Raw genomic sequence first — 12,875 nt, 5'->3', positions numbered from 1 at the left:
GGCGACTAAGGATAGTACACCTGACTACTAGTGCTCTGGCGGAGGATGGGAGTAGAGGCAAAACTTTGCGCAGTGAGCGCATAAGGCCAGAGCAAGTGGCGACTGTTCTTGAGACCTGAGTTTCCATGCTCAGTTGATGGTTTAGCATGACGCCCAGGTTACGAACTGTGGTGACTGGTGGAGGGTTGTTGGAGTTCTCCAGGGGCCAAAACTCATCGGGCAGAGGGCGGGGTATACGACTCGCAGGGCAGTACATCACCTCGGTTTTCGCGGAGTTGAACTGAAGTGAGTTCCGGTGCAACCAGCTTGCCGTGTCTCGTAAACAGTCATGGAAGGCTGGCAGGGAGATGGAGTCTTCGCCTTCCCACGAGAGGAGGAGCTGGGTATCGTCCGCGTAGTTTACTGTGGTCATGTTATGTGACTTAATTAACGTGACCAAAGGTTTTAAGTAAACATTAAAAAGAATCGGACTGATAGAGGAACCCTGGGGGACACCATGAGGGACCGGGGAGAAGACCGATTGGAAAGGGGGAAGGGAAACAGCCTGTTTTCTGTCACTGAGGTAAGAGTGAAACCAGATAAGGGCCGTGCCGTCGATCCCTGCCTCTCTCAGCCGCTCGAGCAGGATCCTGTGATTGTCAGTATCGAATGCGGCAGATAAGTCAAGTAAAATCAGGGCCACGGCTTGGCCCCTATCTGCGCGCATTCGAAGCTCCTCCATGGCCGTGAGCACCGCGGTTTCAGTGCCATGGGCTGGGCGAAACCCAAATTGGAATTCGTCCAAAAAATGATGACACTTTGCACACCAACAGGCTCTAATCCTAAAACCAGCAATGCCTCTATATGGGCTTATTGCAACATATAATCCTTTTCTTTGTCTGCAAATGTTGGACTGCATGCTTTGTCAAGTCATTCATAGTGTAAAATGGGTGGCCTATTGCCTTTACCACCCCACTTTAAAATCAATAATCAATCATATAACCTTTAACATAATATAAACATGACCATATGATCTCTGCCTAGCGAGACTCAGTAAACATTTTAGGGAGACCCAAAGTATACATTGACAAGAACATAAAGTGTCCCTCTGTAGACACCAAACATTTAGAGGCATATTTATCAAGTTTACACGCAACGCAGCAAACCACCTTGCTCTGCTGTGTGAAAAAGAGGGAGCAGAAATGCGCTGTATTTAACATTATATGACACATTTCTGCTCTCTGCCTGTGCTGGCACATACACTGCTGCCTAGAAACAATGCAGACACCCTTGTGCCATGATGCAAGGGTGCCTGCATTGTAGGAAGGATTGTTTTTGTGTTGAAAGGGACACCTTCCTGCACAAAAACAATTGTCAGAGGCATTTCCTCTTTCAAAGTGTGCTGCAGAATACAGCACAGATATAAAGAAGAAATAAAGAGGGGAAATAAGCATATATCTCCTCTGTATGCCTCCCCTGGAGAGGCATAGCGTTTTGAAGTATTCCCAGGTTTACAACTAATTGTAAATCTGGGAATGTGCCAAAATACATGATTGAATTTGTGGGAATACACAGCCTCCACCCATGTAATGCCTCCCTGGGGCAGAGTAATGCAAGGCATTGACCTGTGCTGCCTTGTGTTACTCCACATTTACCAAGCCAATCAGGGCCATGCAAGGTGGCCTTGCGTGGCTTGGTAAATAACATTCGAGGTTTTACATTGCCCTTGCGCCCCCTTGTGTAGGGCAAGGGTGACACAAACCCATGATAAATATAGTCCTTAGTGTGGCATGGGGTAGAGGGAGACCAATGTAAAAAATTCCCTTTCTATTGCAGTTGCCAGAGAATTCTCAATGTAAAATAAAATGATTTCCAAGTTTATCTGTCACATTGTTGAAAATGGAAAACCCTTGCCTATGGTGTTTATCATTGTGTTCACAATGTAACATTTCTTCCTGTTGTATTTGACAGAGGGTCCACAATGTACTCCCCCTTGCCACTGCTTTTATCAGAGCTCACGATATAAAACCCCTTCCTTTTGGATTTGTCAGAGGGTTCACAAAGTAAGGTGCTTTCCTATGGTGTTTGGCAACGAGTTCACAATTTAAAACACTTTCCTATTGCATTTGCCATAGTGTTCACAATGTAAAACCCCTTCCTATTGTAGCTGAGAGATCAAATTCAGGTTGTTCCTGGGCAGTTGAAAATTAATAGCTGCATCGTGTCTGATGTTCTAAGCCTCCGTAAACCCATGCACTCAAAATAGGGACCAAGCATCTCTTTTAACACTTGTCTCGAAGGGTAACTAAGAGGAGCATTCTTAGTCTGGGAGGTGCAGTGCGCTAGAACACAGAACACATTAGCGCACAACCTCAACACTCACTAAATCAATGTCCTGCAGGGCTTTTCTTTAAAACAGAAAAGTTCCTTAATGCACCCGCAACTAAATGCTATTATTCAAAATCATAAATAGTTACAAACTTTACAATGGACTTATGAATTGAAGTGCCTCATGGATGATCTTACAAATTAGCCTCTTCGATGCGGAGGACGGCCGGGGGCCATCCGAACCACGCAATCATCTTTTTTTTCAGCACATTCCGCCGTGGCGAAGAGTTTAACATTGATAAAAATCCCATACAGTGAAGAAATACTGCAGGTGGTAACTAACCCTTTAAATGTAGACTACTCTCATTACTAGAAGCCTTTCTCACTCAAAAGGTTTACAGGCATTGCGGTCTGCTGCTTTTATCTCTGCATGTAAGACACAGTCTATTGACTTTAACATGAACATAAACATGACCATGAGGTCTTCTCACAGAGATATACATCAAACGATTTACCCAGACCTGTGGCCTATTCTTAAAATGCATTTTGTAGTACACTTATTAATACTACAACAGTTCTACTCAAGTACTACAAAATGTTATTACAAACCTATGAGTGTAAATCTCTACCTTTTTAATCTTTTCTATAAGGAGATCCTCACACATGTAAGTTTACTAGTTAGGAGAAAATGTGGGAGGGTACAGGGCAGTGGTTGGAAAAAGAGGTATACTTATTACTAAATGGGAGGGGTTTAGCGAGGGGTAAGGAGGGGTTTGGGTAGGGTTAGGGAGTGGTTCAGCCAAAAAGGGTCCCAAAACAGTGTTAGATTACTCAGAGCTGGAGCATGTCCAGTACCACACATGGCCAGCCACAGGTACTAAAACCCTCTCCTACTGAAAATAATGGAGGTAGGGACTTAAAATAAAACCTCAACGAAAATGTTAAATTAAATTGAATTATTTAAAATATTTAAAAATGTAAATACATATTATTTCATGTTTAAAAACCTCAAAATAGGACACTTACTATTTCATTATAAAATATTCAATAACCTTTTTTGAATTAAAAAAATTATGTAACATTCAGTTTTATTAAAATATAATTACATTACTTTGAATGAATCCACTCTCAGTCTTTGGAGCACAATGAATTTGACTGAAATGTGATCCTATTTTTGAGAATAATTTTACTTTGACTAGGCTATTGTCATTATTCCTTTGAATCTAAATGCATAGACTATAATCTCACATTTTTCAGCTCTGCTACCAGCATTGTATGGGAAGCTTACACTGCTTTTGCCTTGCACGCCAGTCTATTTTTTAGAAAGGAAGATAGCACTGCTGCTGTCAATACCACAAGAGAAAGTGTGCGAGTGTGTGTGTGTTGACAATTCCTTTTTGATGTAACAGAAAGAGGCAATATTATCAGCTGTAGCAGCATGTTTCCCCAGGGCAGATGGTAGAGTTCATTGCTTTTATGATATTTGGAGTTGAGCACTTCCTTCATATTAACGCTCTGTTCTTTCATATTCAAGGTTATTGTAGTTGCACTTCAGGCTGTGCATTTTCCATGATTGTGGCTTATTGCAGGAGCCATGTGGCTCCCAGAAACCCCACCTACAATAGCCTCCATATGGCTCATAAGTACCCCGCTTACATCAGACATGTCTGTAGCAGCCTCTCAGCCTGACCATGGCTTCTGCGGGACTGAGATACGCACCTCCAACGCAGTTATCACTATAATATGTTACTCTCAGCACTCATCCTCACTTTTTGCATCTATTTCTTTTGAAAAGAGGACAAAGGTAGCAGGAGTAAGAAGAATATCTAATAATTACCTTTAGACCTCCAGTGGCCAGAGGATGGAATTACACTACAGGAAGTGCCATCAAAATAAATGATTTTCTACAACAAGGCGGGTGAAAAACACTTCCATGGCATATGGAAAACAATGATTCCTATCACTATGTAAAAGGCGTGTTTTAGATCCGCGATGCCTCTCAAGGTTTGCCTGTTTTAGATCCTCATTGCCTCTCAAGGTTCCAAAATCCACTTTCTTCACATTTCCTTTGTTTAGCTGTTGGGGGACCAGTGGTGAAGTTTTTTAAGTCTACATGCACCTTTTTCTACTTTTTATCTCTTCATGCAAAGTTTAGTTTTGTTGCCTGGCATTTTCCCAATATCCTCTCAGTTGATCTGGAGGGTAGTGGTGTAGCATCTGGGGGACGTCGTCTTTATCATCCAACCTCAAGAAAGAAGGAGACGGTAATAGAAATGCGACCTGCCATTAACAATAGTGGCCCTAGAGTTTGCTCTTGGAGAGTTTATCAATCATGCTCACTTGGATGTCACAAAAATATGTTGTACTTTATTGCATAGTCTATGTTGGAGGACATGTTTTCGTTGATGCTTTGGAGAGTTAGGATGTGAAAATGTCATATTTACATCTTTTAAATCCATGTTCACAAATGCTCTTGTCACATTATGACTGAAACTGCACTCCTATACTTGCTTTCTCTCATTTTACCTCATTCATATTTTCACTCTTTCACTTTGTTGCCCACGTGCTTTTGAACTCACTTGTATATTTTCTCACAAACTCATGTTCTTTCACACACTTCCATTAACATACTTTTTAATTCACTTGTCTTTTATTCACTTCACCTACGCCTTCGCTTTCAATCACTAATGCACCCTCTTTTGAATACTTTCTCTCACTTACTTCTTATTTTCTCTCTATTTATTGTTTTCCCCACTCATTTGCCCACTAGCATTCTCACTCTATCCTTCAAAAATTATTTACTCTTTCTTATTGGTTTACTTTCTCTTGCTCACCATTGCTCAAAGTCGCTCACATTTGTAGTCATTATTTTTCACTTTCTCTAGTTGACTCCCTCTTTCATTGTCTCATTCACTTTCTCAAAAACTCACTGTCTCTTGTGAGCTTTCAGTCTTGCCAGCTGTCACCGTACATCATTCACTTAACTTCTCATTACAATCACTTGCTGTCTAACTCAACGCTAAGTGGATCATCATGCCTTCACCCACCTGTTCACGTAGCCATTCACCTTGGCCAGTAACTCACTGGCCACATCTCATTCACTCATTGCTGGCTGCTGCACTGTGATGCTTATTATCTTGCCGTTTCACAGGCTCATTCTTCTATTTATGGTCTTATTCCTTCATCATATTACGATAAATAACTGTATTCTCAGTAACTCACAGCTCCATGAAGATGAAGTACTCTTTGCGGGTCTCGTAGACGTCTATCAGCTGGAGAACATTGGGATGCCGGACCCTGAAGGATGGAAACACAGACATAACAGAGTTATACGCAAGTCACAAGAAGGCGTCTATAGAGATTGATTTGAGATCTGCGTGCATCTTAAATCTCCATGGCTGGCTCTGTTTGCAACATATTCTTAATCAGATAATCAGGTAATCCGATTTAGAGCACAGCTTGCTGATCTAATCAAGTGATTAGTAGATTAGTCATGGTTATACTGCTGAATAATTGCCCAGAATGGACTTTAATTTTTCTGGATAATTGCTCAGAGGGGAATCAGATTTAGCTTGGGCATCCAACTGACCTCCAAGCAATTGCTACGGTGGTGTTTGGGTGGTCAGTCCTCAATAGCGTTTAAAATACTTTGCCTGACTAAGGGCAGAGTAGTCAAAAAAGACATTGGGCCTAATTTAGATCTTGGCGGAGGGGAATACTCCATCACAAATGTGACGGAGACCCGTCCGCCGGTTACGATCCCATTATATTCCATGGAGATCGTAATACGGCGGACAGGATATCAATAGTGTTTGTGACAGAGTATTCCATTCGCTGAGATCTAAATAAGGCCCATTGTTAAAAGTGTGTGTATTTTGAAGAGGGGGGACTGAATTGTATTAATGCAGAAGGAGACAAGTGATTTAATTCTTGTGTTGTCCTTGCTGAACCGAGATGAGTTTCAGAAAACCCTTCAAGTAAATATTGCTGCAATGGGCATTTCATTTCTGCGAGGTGCATGCTAGGCTCATGGTCTTCTTTCTGTGCCCGCATATGCACTTACACCCTTGTAGCTCCCAGCAGCCAATGAAATCTTTGGATCTTGCCATCCGCTAACACTTATAGCACAGAGAAACCTTAACTCTAGAAGAAGCTTCAACACCTTCAAACACCAATTACAGATGTGAACTTTCTTTAAAGTTGCATTGTGATCCCAGCGCATACCAAATTTCCATATTTTAGCAGCTGTTTTACATCGATCCACAAATTAAAGCTTTTGATAGGCTTGGAAATAAACTTTACTCACGTCAAAACACAAATGCATCACAGTCTGGCATGCTGCTGGCACAGCTTGTGGTAAGTAATTTGAATAGATGAAATTAGCATTGCTCATAAGCAGTTCTTCTGTACTCTTTTCTTTTTAAATTAAAATTAAAGATGCACAGTGCTTTTGGTAGGTCTTTGGCAGAGCATCCTGCCCTGTTGCTGATCAGTTTGTTTACAAAGCGGCACAAGAAAGCTATAAGAGTGTATTTTGTAGTTTATATCTGTCGCTTGCCTTCTTTTTTAAATATGTTTGTTCCGAATATATACAATACCAAATCATAAAATACTGCGGTAGCAAAGAAGAAATAGCAAATGTTACATACCTTTTTCATTTGACCCTAATATTTCTTATTTGTCAGAAATTCTCAGTGCTACTCAAATTATACGCCAGGGGAAGACCAAATTAAGTGGCTGGGTTGACTAAATTACGCAACAAAAAAAGGTAAATTCTGCGCTACGTAGTTATACTTTATTATTTTGACATTTTTATACACGCTACCCTATCTGGGCAAGGGGTTCACCTCATTAATGGCACTTTAAAACCAAAATACAGCAATAAGTAATAAAAAGGTGGGCAGTCAACATTTGCAAAGGGTCTTTGACTTAGGGCCATATGTATCAACATACCCTTTTGCGATTTCTTAATTGCGAATATTAAGGAATCGCTATTTAGAAATCGCAAAATGGTATGTATGTAGAAAATCGCATTTCTTTAGCGATTCCTTAAAATTCCTTAATTGCGATTAGCAAATTGCTAATCGCAATTAAGGAATAATTTCCCATTCATTTCTATGGGCCAGGATGCCCATAGGAATGAATGTGAATTTATTCTCAATTTGCGATTGGCAATTTGCTAATCGCAAATTAAGAATAATTTCAAGGATGCAGGGGTGTCTCAAGAACACCCTGCTGCACCCCTGAAAATGACATGTGTGCGCATATGGCGCACATACATGCCCTAAGGGCATGTATGAGCGTCACATGGCACCTTTACAAATTGCATAAAGTGCATTTGTAAACGAAATCGCAAATTACCACCAACTACAAGTTGGTGGTAATTTGCGATTCCTTAAGGGCATTTTTGAATTTTTTTTTGCATCATACATTGCAATCAAGGAATCGCAAAATTTGCGATTCCTTAACTGCAATCGCAAAATAAGGAATGGCAAATTTTGCGATTCCTTATTTTGCACCCAAATACTTTCATACATACCATTTTGCGAAAATGGGTTCGGAAACGCCGAAATTCTGCGAATTTCGGCGTTTGCGAACCCATTTGGCCTTGATACATATGGCCCTAAATGGCAACCTGGGTCTTAGTGTTTTAATACATTTTACATCATTTGAGCTAAAAAAAAAAATTGGGTTAAAATGTACAAATTATGCAGCAGTTGATGAATTATGTGGCAAATGCGACAATTCTATAGTTATGCAGATAATGCCGCTGCCACAAAAAAGCTTAATTCCAGTGGCCCTGGAAATTGTTAATCGTTGCTCATTTGTGGTTTAAAAACAAATGTATAACCAATGACTCGGCCCGAGTCCCAGTTGGGAGTTCCTTGATCTTTTAATAGGGGCAATATATACAAGTCCCTTCAATAATTTGTAGTAAAATTTCACCATAGCACAAGCCTGAATAATTTAATTCACAGTACATAATGAGTCCAGAATACCCCTCTTTTGTGCTACATATGCATCCTCACTCTCTAACATTAGGGGTATCAGTAATGTTATATGGGATAAAATACCCCCTTTCGCACATTATAAGGATATTGTTGGTCACGCTAGACTTCCATGACTACATAGAAGAATGAGGCTGAAGGCCGAACTCCTTTATGGGGTTATGGAGCTCCGATATGGTTTTTAATATCCTTATTATGTACAGCAGGGAGAACTTTATTCCGTATAACACATGGCCACACTATTACCATTCCCACAAACCACTGAAATCTCTGGAGCGCAGCTGCTTCTGGCTCTGACAGCATGCATTGTCACATCAGAACTCAACTGTAATAAAGCCAAGTTCTGACGTACTTTTTTTATAATCAGCGACTGGATGTGTAGAAGTTGCAGATTATAAAGAAATTAGAGATAGGGTTTGTATACAGAGATTGCGGAATTCCAGGTTTAATAAGTCTAAAAAAATGCCTTGCCTAGAAGAACAGGAGGTTAGCTATGTAATGTTGATGCTTTCTTAATGTAAAGTGAATTGCTCAATTTTCTCAAGATGGCCTCCACTGAGTCAAGAGCGACAACACGACCTCCAATGAAGCATGACCCATGTTCTTTACTTCTCTTTTTACAATCTGGGCCCTATTCACAATTTGTTGTGCACTTCTCTTGACTGTAAGTGTGAGAAAAGACACTTTACAAAGGTAGGATCCAAATTCCAATACAATTAACTAGGTTAGGTGGGAATTTAATGTTGTAGGATGCACATATGAATGTTAAAATTCTTCCAGTAAGGCAGAAATTCTACATTTGCATTTCAGGGTTAGTTAAGGGGTGGAGTGTGAGTGTTTCCGGGTAGGTCTCCGCAAATGTATGTAAACAATCACAAGTTAATTAGTTTGTAGATATTAGTCTCACATGCTTCTTCCAGGTGGTTTCTCATCCTAATTTGGTTCTTCACAGGCAGGATTAAATATGTATCCACAATAACAAGGGGGGGGGGGGGAATACCACATATTTAATAAAGATGTATGGAATTTGTTTCTTCAAAATTATGTATGTATACTTGTTTATTGGAGTACAGTTGGAAATCTACACCAGCCTTCCTGGGATCATTTTGGAAAACACTTAAAAATCTGAAACCTGCTCCAAACTTCGAAGTAATCATACTTTTTCAATCTCCCTTTTTACTGTCTTTTTCAGGGGCGGCTCCTCCGTTAAGGTGGGGAAGCGTCGCTCCACTAATTAAAAGGCCCCAGATTAAAAATAAAATGGTAATAAACATTATTACCATTTTATTTGTCATTAACTCAGCCAACCTATGTCCCTAGCTGAGTGTCAGGACGTGGCAGGGTCGCTGCTGAGTGGCAGCAGCAAAGAGGAGTGATGCGCAGGGCACTTTAAGTTTAAAGTGCATTTGTCTCTTGGCCAGCTGTCTCACAACGACCAGTCAGACATGCACACTTTAAACCTCTCAACCCAGTTGTCTTGGACAGCTGGGTTGAGAACAATCACAGGCCTGCAGTTCCCTCTGGATCCCTGAGAGAACCTGCTCCATCCAATCCTGATGCTACTCTCATGCTGGTTAACATCATGAGAGCAGCACCAGGATCAGTTAGGGGAGTTGGCTGGACCCACGCTGGAGGGGAGAAGAACACCAGGACTGGAGCAAGGGCCTGCAGCAAGGTAAGTGAATTTTATTTCATTTTTTTTCATGTAATAAATGTATGCCCTAAACCACCGACCTGACAAGAAGAGTCAGAAAGGAGGTGTAGCAGACTCTCCTGAGGATGCAGCGCTGACACCTACTGATTTTTATTTATTTATTTTTTATTTTTATTTTTATTTTTTTAAAGACCTTTATTGTACTAAACGCATCTTACACAGCTTACAGCTTACAACCCCTCGGGGCCAGCCGCGTGAATCAATAACCATATGTAACAGTATCAGGTGAACACAGCCGTACGGCCGACAACCCGGAGGTCCGGCGGCGTAATATGCATCGTGTGCAGAAGTCAAATTTAAGCAAATTACATATATCAATGAGCAAATAGGTCTATGAGGTTTTATTTTTTGTAGAACAATAGTGGGGGCGTCACGGTCAGTAGCCGGATAACAGCCCGCACCCATGAGCGTATATAACCGGTAAATATGTCTGTAAGTATCTTCTCCCATGGGGGTGCGGGGCATCAATGCGGAAGTGCAGTGCGATACAATATCGCAGATTTGTTAAGGATGAATGACTATATAGCTAATTATACCTTGTGGGAGAATTTCGTGAGGACGGTAGCGTTTGGCGGGAACCGCCACAGCCATGTCCGTCGCACTCAGCGGTCCCATGAATGTGGCGTCACTCAGTAGCAGTGGTTCGAGCAAGCTAGCTGGTGGTGTGAAATACCATCTGGATCCACCTACCCATCCTCAGGCAGTAAGCGTGTGTGGCGGCCAGTCCCCCTGTCCGTGTTATGGTGATGTAGTGTATTGTCAGCCCTGGACAAGGGGAGGGGGGCCGGGCGTGCTGATCAGGGTATGGTGTCTGAAGGTGGTCGCGTAGCACGTACAATGTCTTTACTAACTAAAGTCTGGTCAGGGAGCTGAACCATTGCCTCAATAAGCATCTAAACCTCAACTGGGGGGCTATATACAAAGGGGAAACAACTCTTGGCTGGGTGTATGTGCATGTTCGGGGAAAATAAGGGTGGGGTTGCAGCATCCGTGTGGGTGTAGGTCTGATAATCGGGGATCAGGGGCATTATGGAGTCGACGCGTCCGTTTGGGGGGGGCCTGTCACAGGGGGACCCAGGGGCTGCCCGCAGAGCGCAGCCTGTGAGGCGGCCCCATCCAGGTCATAAAGTGAGGAGCTGACGTGCACATGTGGAGGCGGAACACTAACGTTTCGTCGCCGATAGCAGATCACACTGTGTAGGTAGCTCGGAGTGGGCGGCACGCAGTTGGGGCGTGTTGTATGATGCGCAGCATGGCAGGGGACACAGGGGTGCGGGTCTTAGCCAGCGTTACCCAGTTGGGGAGGGGGGAGGGGAGAAGGGAGCTGGTGGGGAGAGCAGTGGGTACAAGCGCAGTCCGTAGTGTTCCGCGTGAACGCGTGGAGGCCAGATGCGAGTCCCCTCAGGTGATCCCCTGTTCTAAGCACTCCTGTTGGAAGGATTGGAGGATGTCATCCCAGTAATGTGCAATGGGGAATTTCCTAAGCCCTGCTGTCTCCTCCCGTCATAAGATTGTGCCTTCCGCTCGTGCCCAATTGGTGAGGGACATGCACCAGTGTCGTATATGCGGGGGGGGGGTCGGCCTTCCACCGCTTTGTAAGCAGTCATTTGGCCGTGATTAGTCCGAGATCCCAATATCGGGCCGGCACCTTGTTGAGTTTAGTACGTTTGTACAGTCCTAGAATACAGGCTTCCCAAGTTCTCGGTATGCGTTCGTTGGTGCAGTGTGTAAGCAGCGCTGTAACCTCATCCCAATATTGCTGGATGTTGGGGCAAAACCAGAGCATATGTAAAAAGTCTGCACCCACCCGGGAGCAGCGGCTGCAGGCGGTATCTGTGACTGAGAAGTATCTGTTGATCTTGTCCGGTGTGAGATAGGCACGGTGTAATATGTAGAGTTGTATGATTTTGAATCGGGGGTTGCGTGGGATGTTAACCGGCCCAGTGAGCACCATCGCCCATTCTTTGTCCATCCAGTCCCTCCCTCTGTCCGCCGCCCATTTCTCCCTTAACTGCGAGGTAGTGGGTTGTGTGTGAATCAGAAGGGCCTGCGCCAACCAATGCACTTTATGGGAGCCATTGCCCATAACATGGAGATATTGCATGAAGTAATGCGTTGGTGGTTCCTCAGATATGTCGCCCCATGCGGCAGTCAGCGTGTGGACGAGTGACGCATGCAATAGGAATTGCCCATTCGGGAGGGCCGTATCCTCCGCGAGGGTCGCAAAGGGGAGGAGGGCCCCGTCCGCGTATAGGTCTCCTAATGTCTCCACACCCGCGGTGGACCAGCTGCCCAACTTCGCCTCCGTCAGTAATCCATTGGCTGTGGGGGTGCCCAGCAGAGGGAGTATCGGGGCATATGGTATGGTTGATCGGATAAAGCCGTAGACATCTCAGGAAACACTTACGTGCCACTGCTAGGTGTATCTGTGGGGGGGCGGGGGGGCCAGTGGATGGAACAGGGTGCATATTTGTGGGTGAGACCAAGCAGTGACGTCCGTGGCAGTGTCCCCCAGGTTTTTGCCACTTAGCCATCCCGTCACCCATTGCATTTGCGCCGCCAAGTAATATAGTTCCATGTTGGGAACCGCTAAGCCTCCCGAGTCGGTGGGCATGTATAGCTTCGTCAGTGCCACACATGGTCGGCCCGCATTCCAGATTAAGCCGCGGAGTAGGACCTCAAGGTCCCGGAATATCCTGTTGGGGATATAGGATTGGGTGTTGGCAAAGTAGTACAATAGCCTCGGTAAGACTATCATTTTTGTGAGCGTCACTCGGCTAGGCACGTTCAGGGGTAAAGTTCTCCAAAACCGAATTTGACTCCGGATGGAAGCAAGCGCCCGCATC

The 12,875-nt window shown here is 43.5% G+C and overlaps 1 protein-coding gene across 1 annotated transcript in view; it reads right to left on the bottom strand.

The window, feature by feature from the left end:
* CAMKV (CaM kinase like vesicle associated) overlaps positions 1-12,875 on the bottom strand; it is a 296,840-nt gene that overhangs the window by 129,718 nt on the left and 154,247 nt on the right. Inside the window, exon 3 of the mRNA XM_078662250.1 lies at positions 5,530-5,604. Coding sequence (XP_078518376.1) covers positions 5,530-5,604 — 75 coding nt within the window. The remainder of the gene's footprint in view (positions 1-5,529; positions 5,605-12,875) is intronic.

This window comes from Lissotriton helveticus, chromosome 9 (assembly GCF_964261635.1).
Source record: "Lissotriton helveticus chromosome 9, aLisHel1.1, whole genome shotgun sequence".
NCBI classification, from domain to species: Eukaryota; Metazoa; Chordata; class Amphibia; order Caudata; family Salamandridae; genus Lissotriton; species Lissotriton helveticus.
This window is presented reverse-complemented; position numbering and strand designations above follow the sequence as displayed.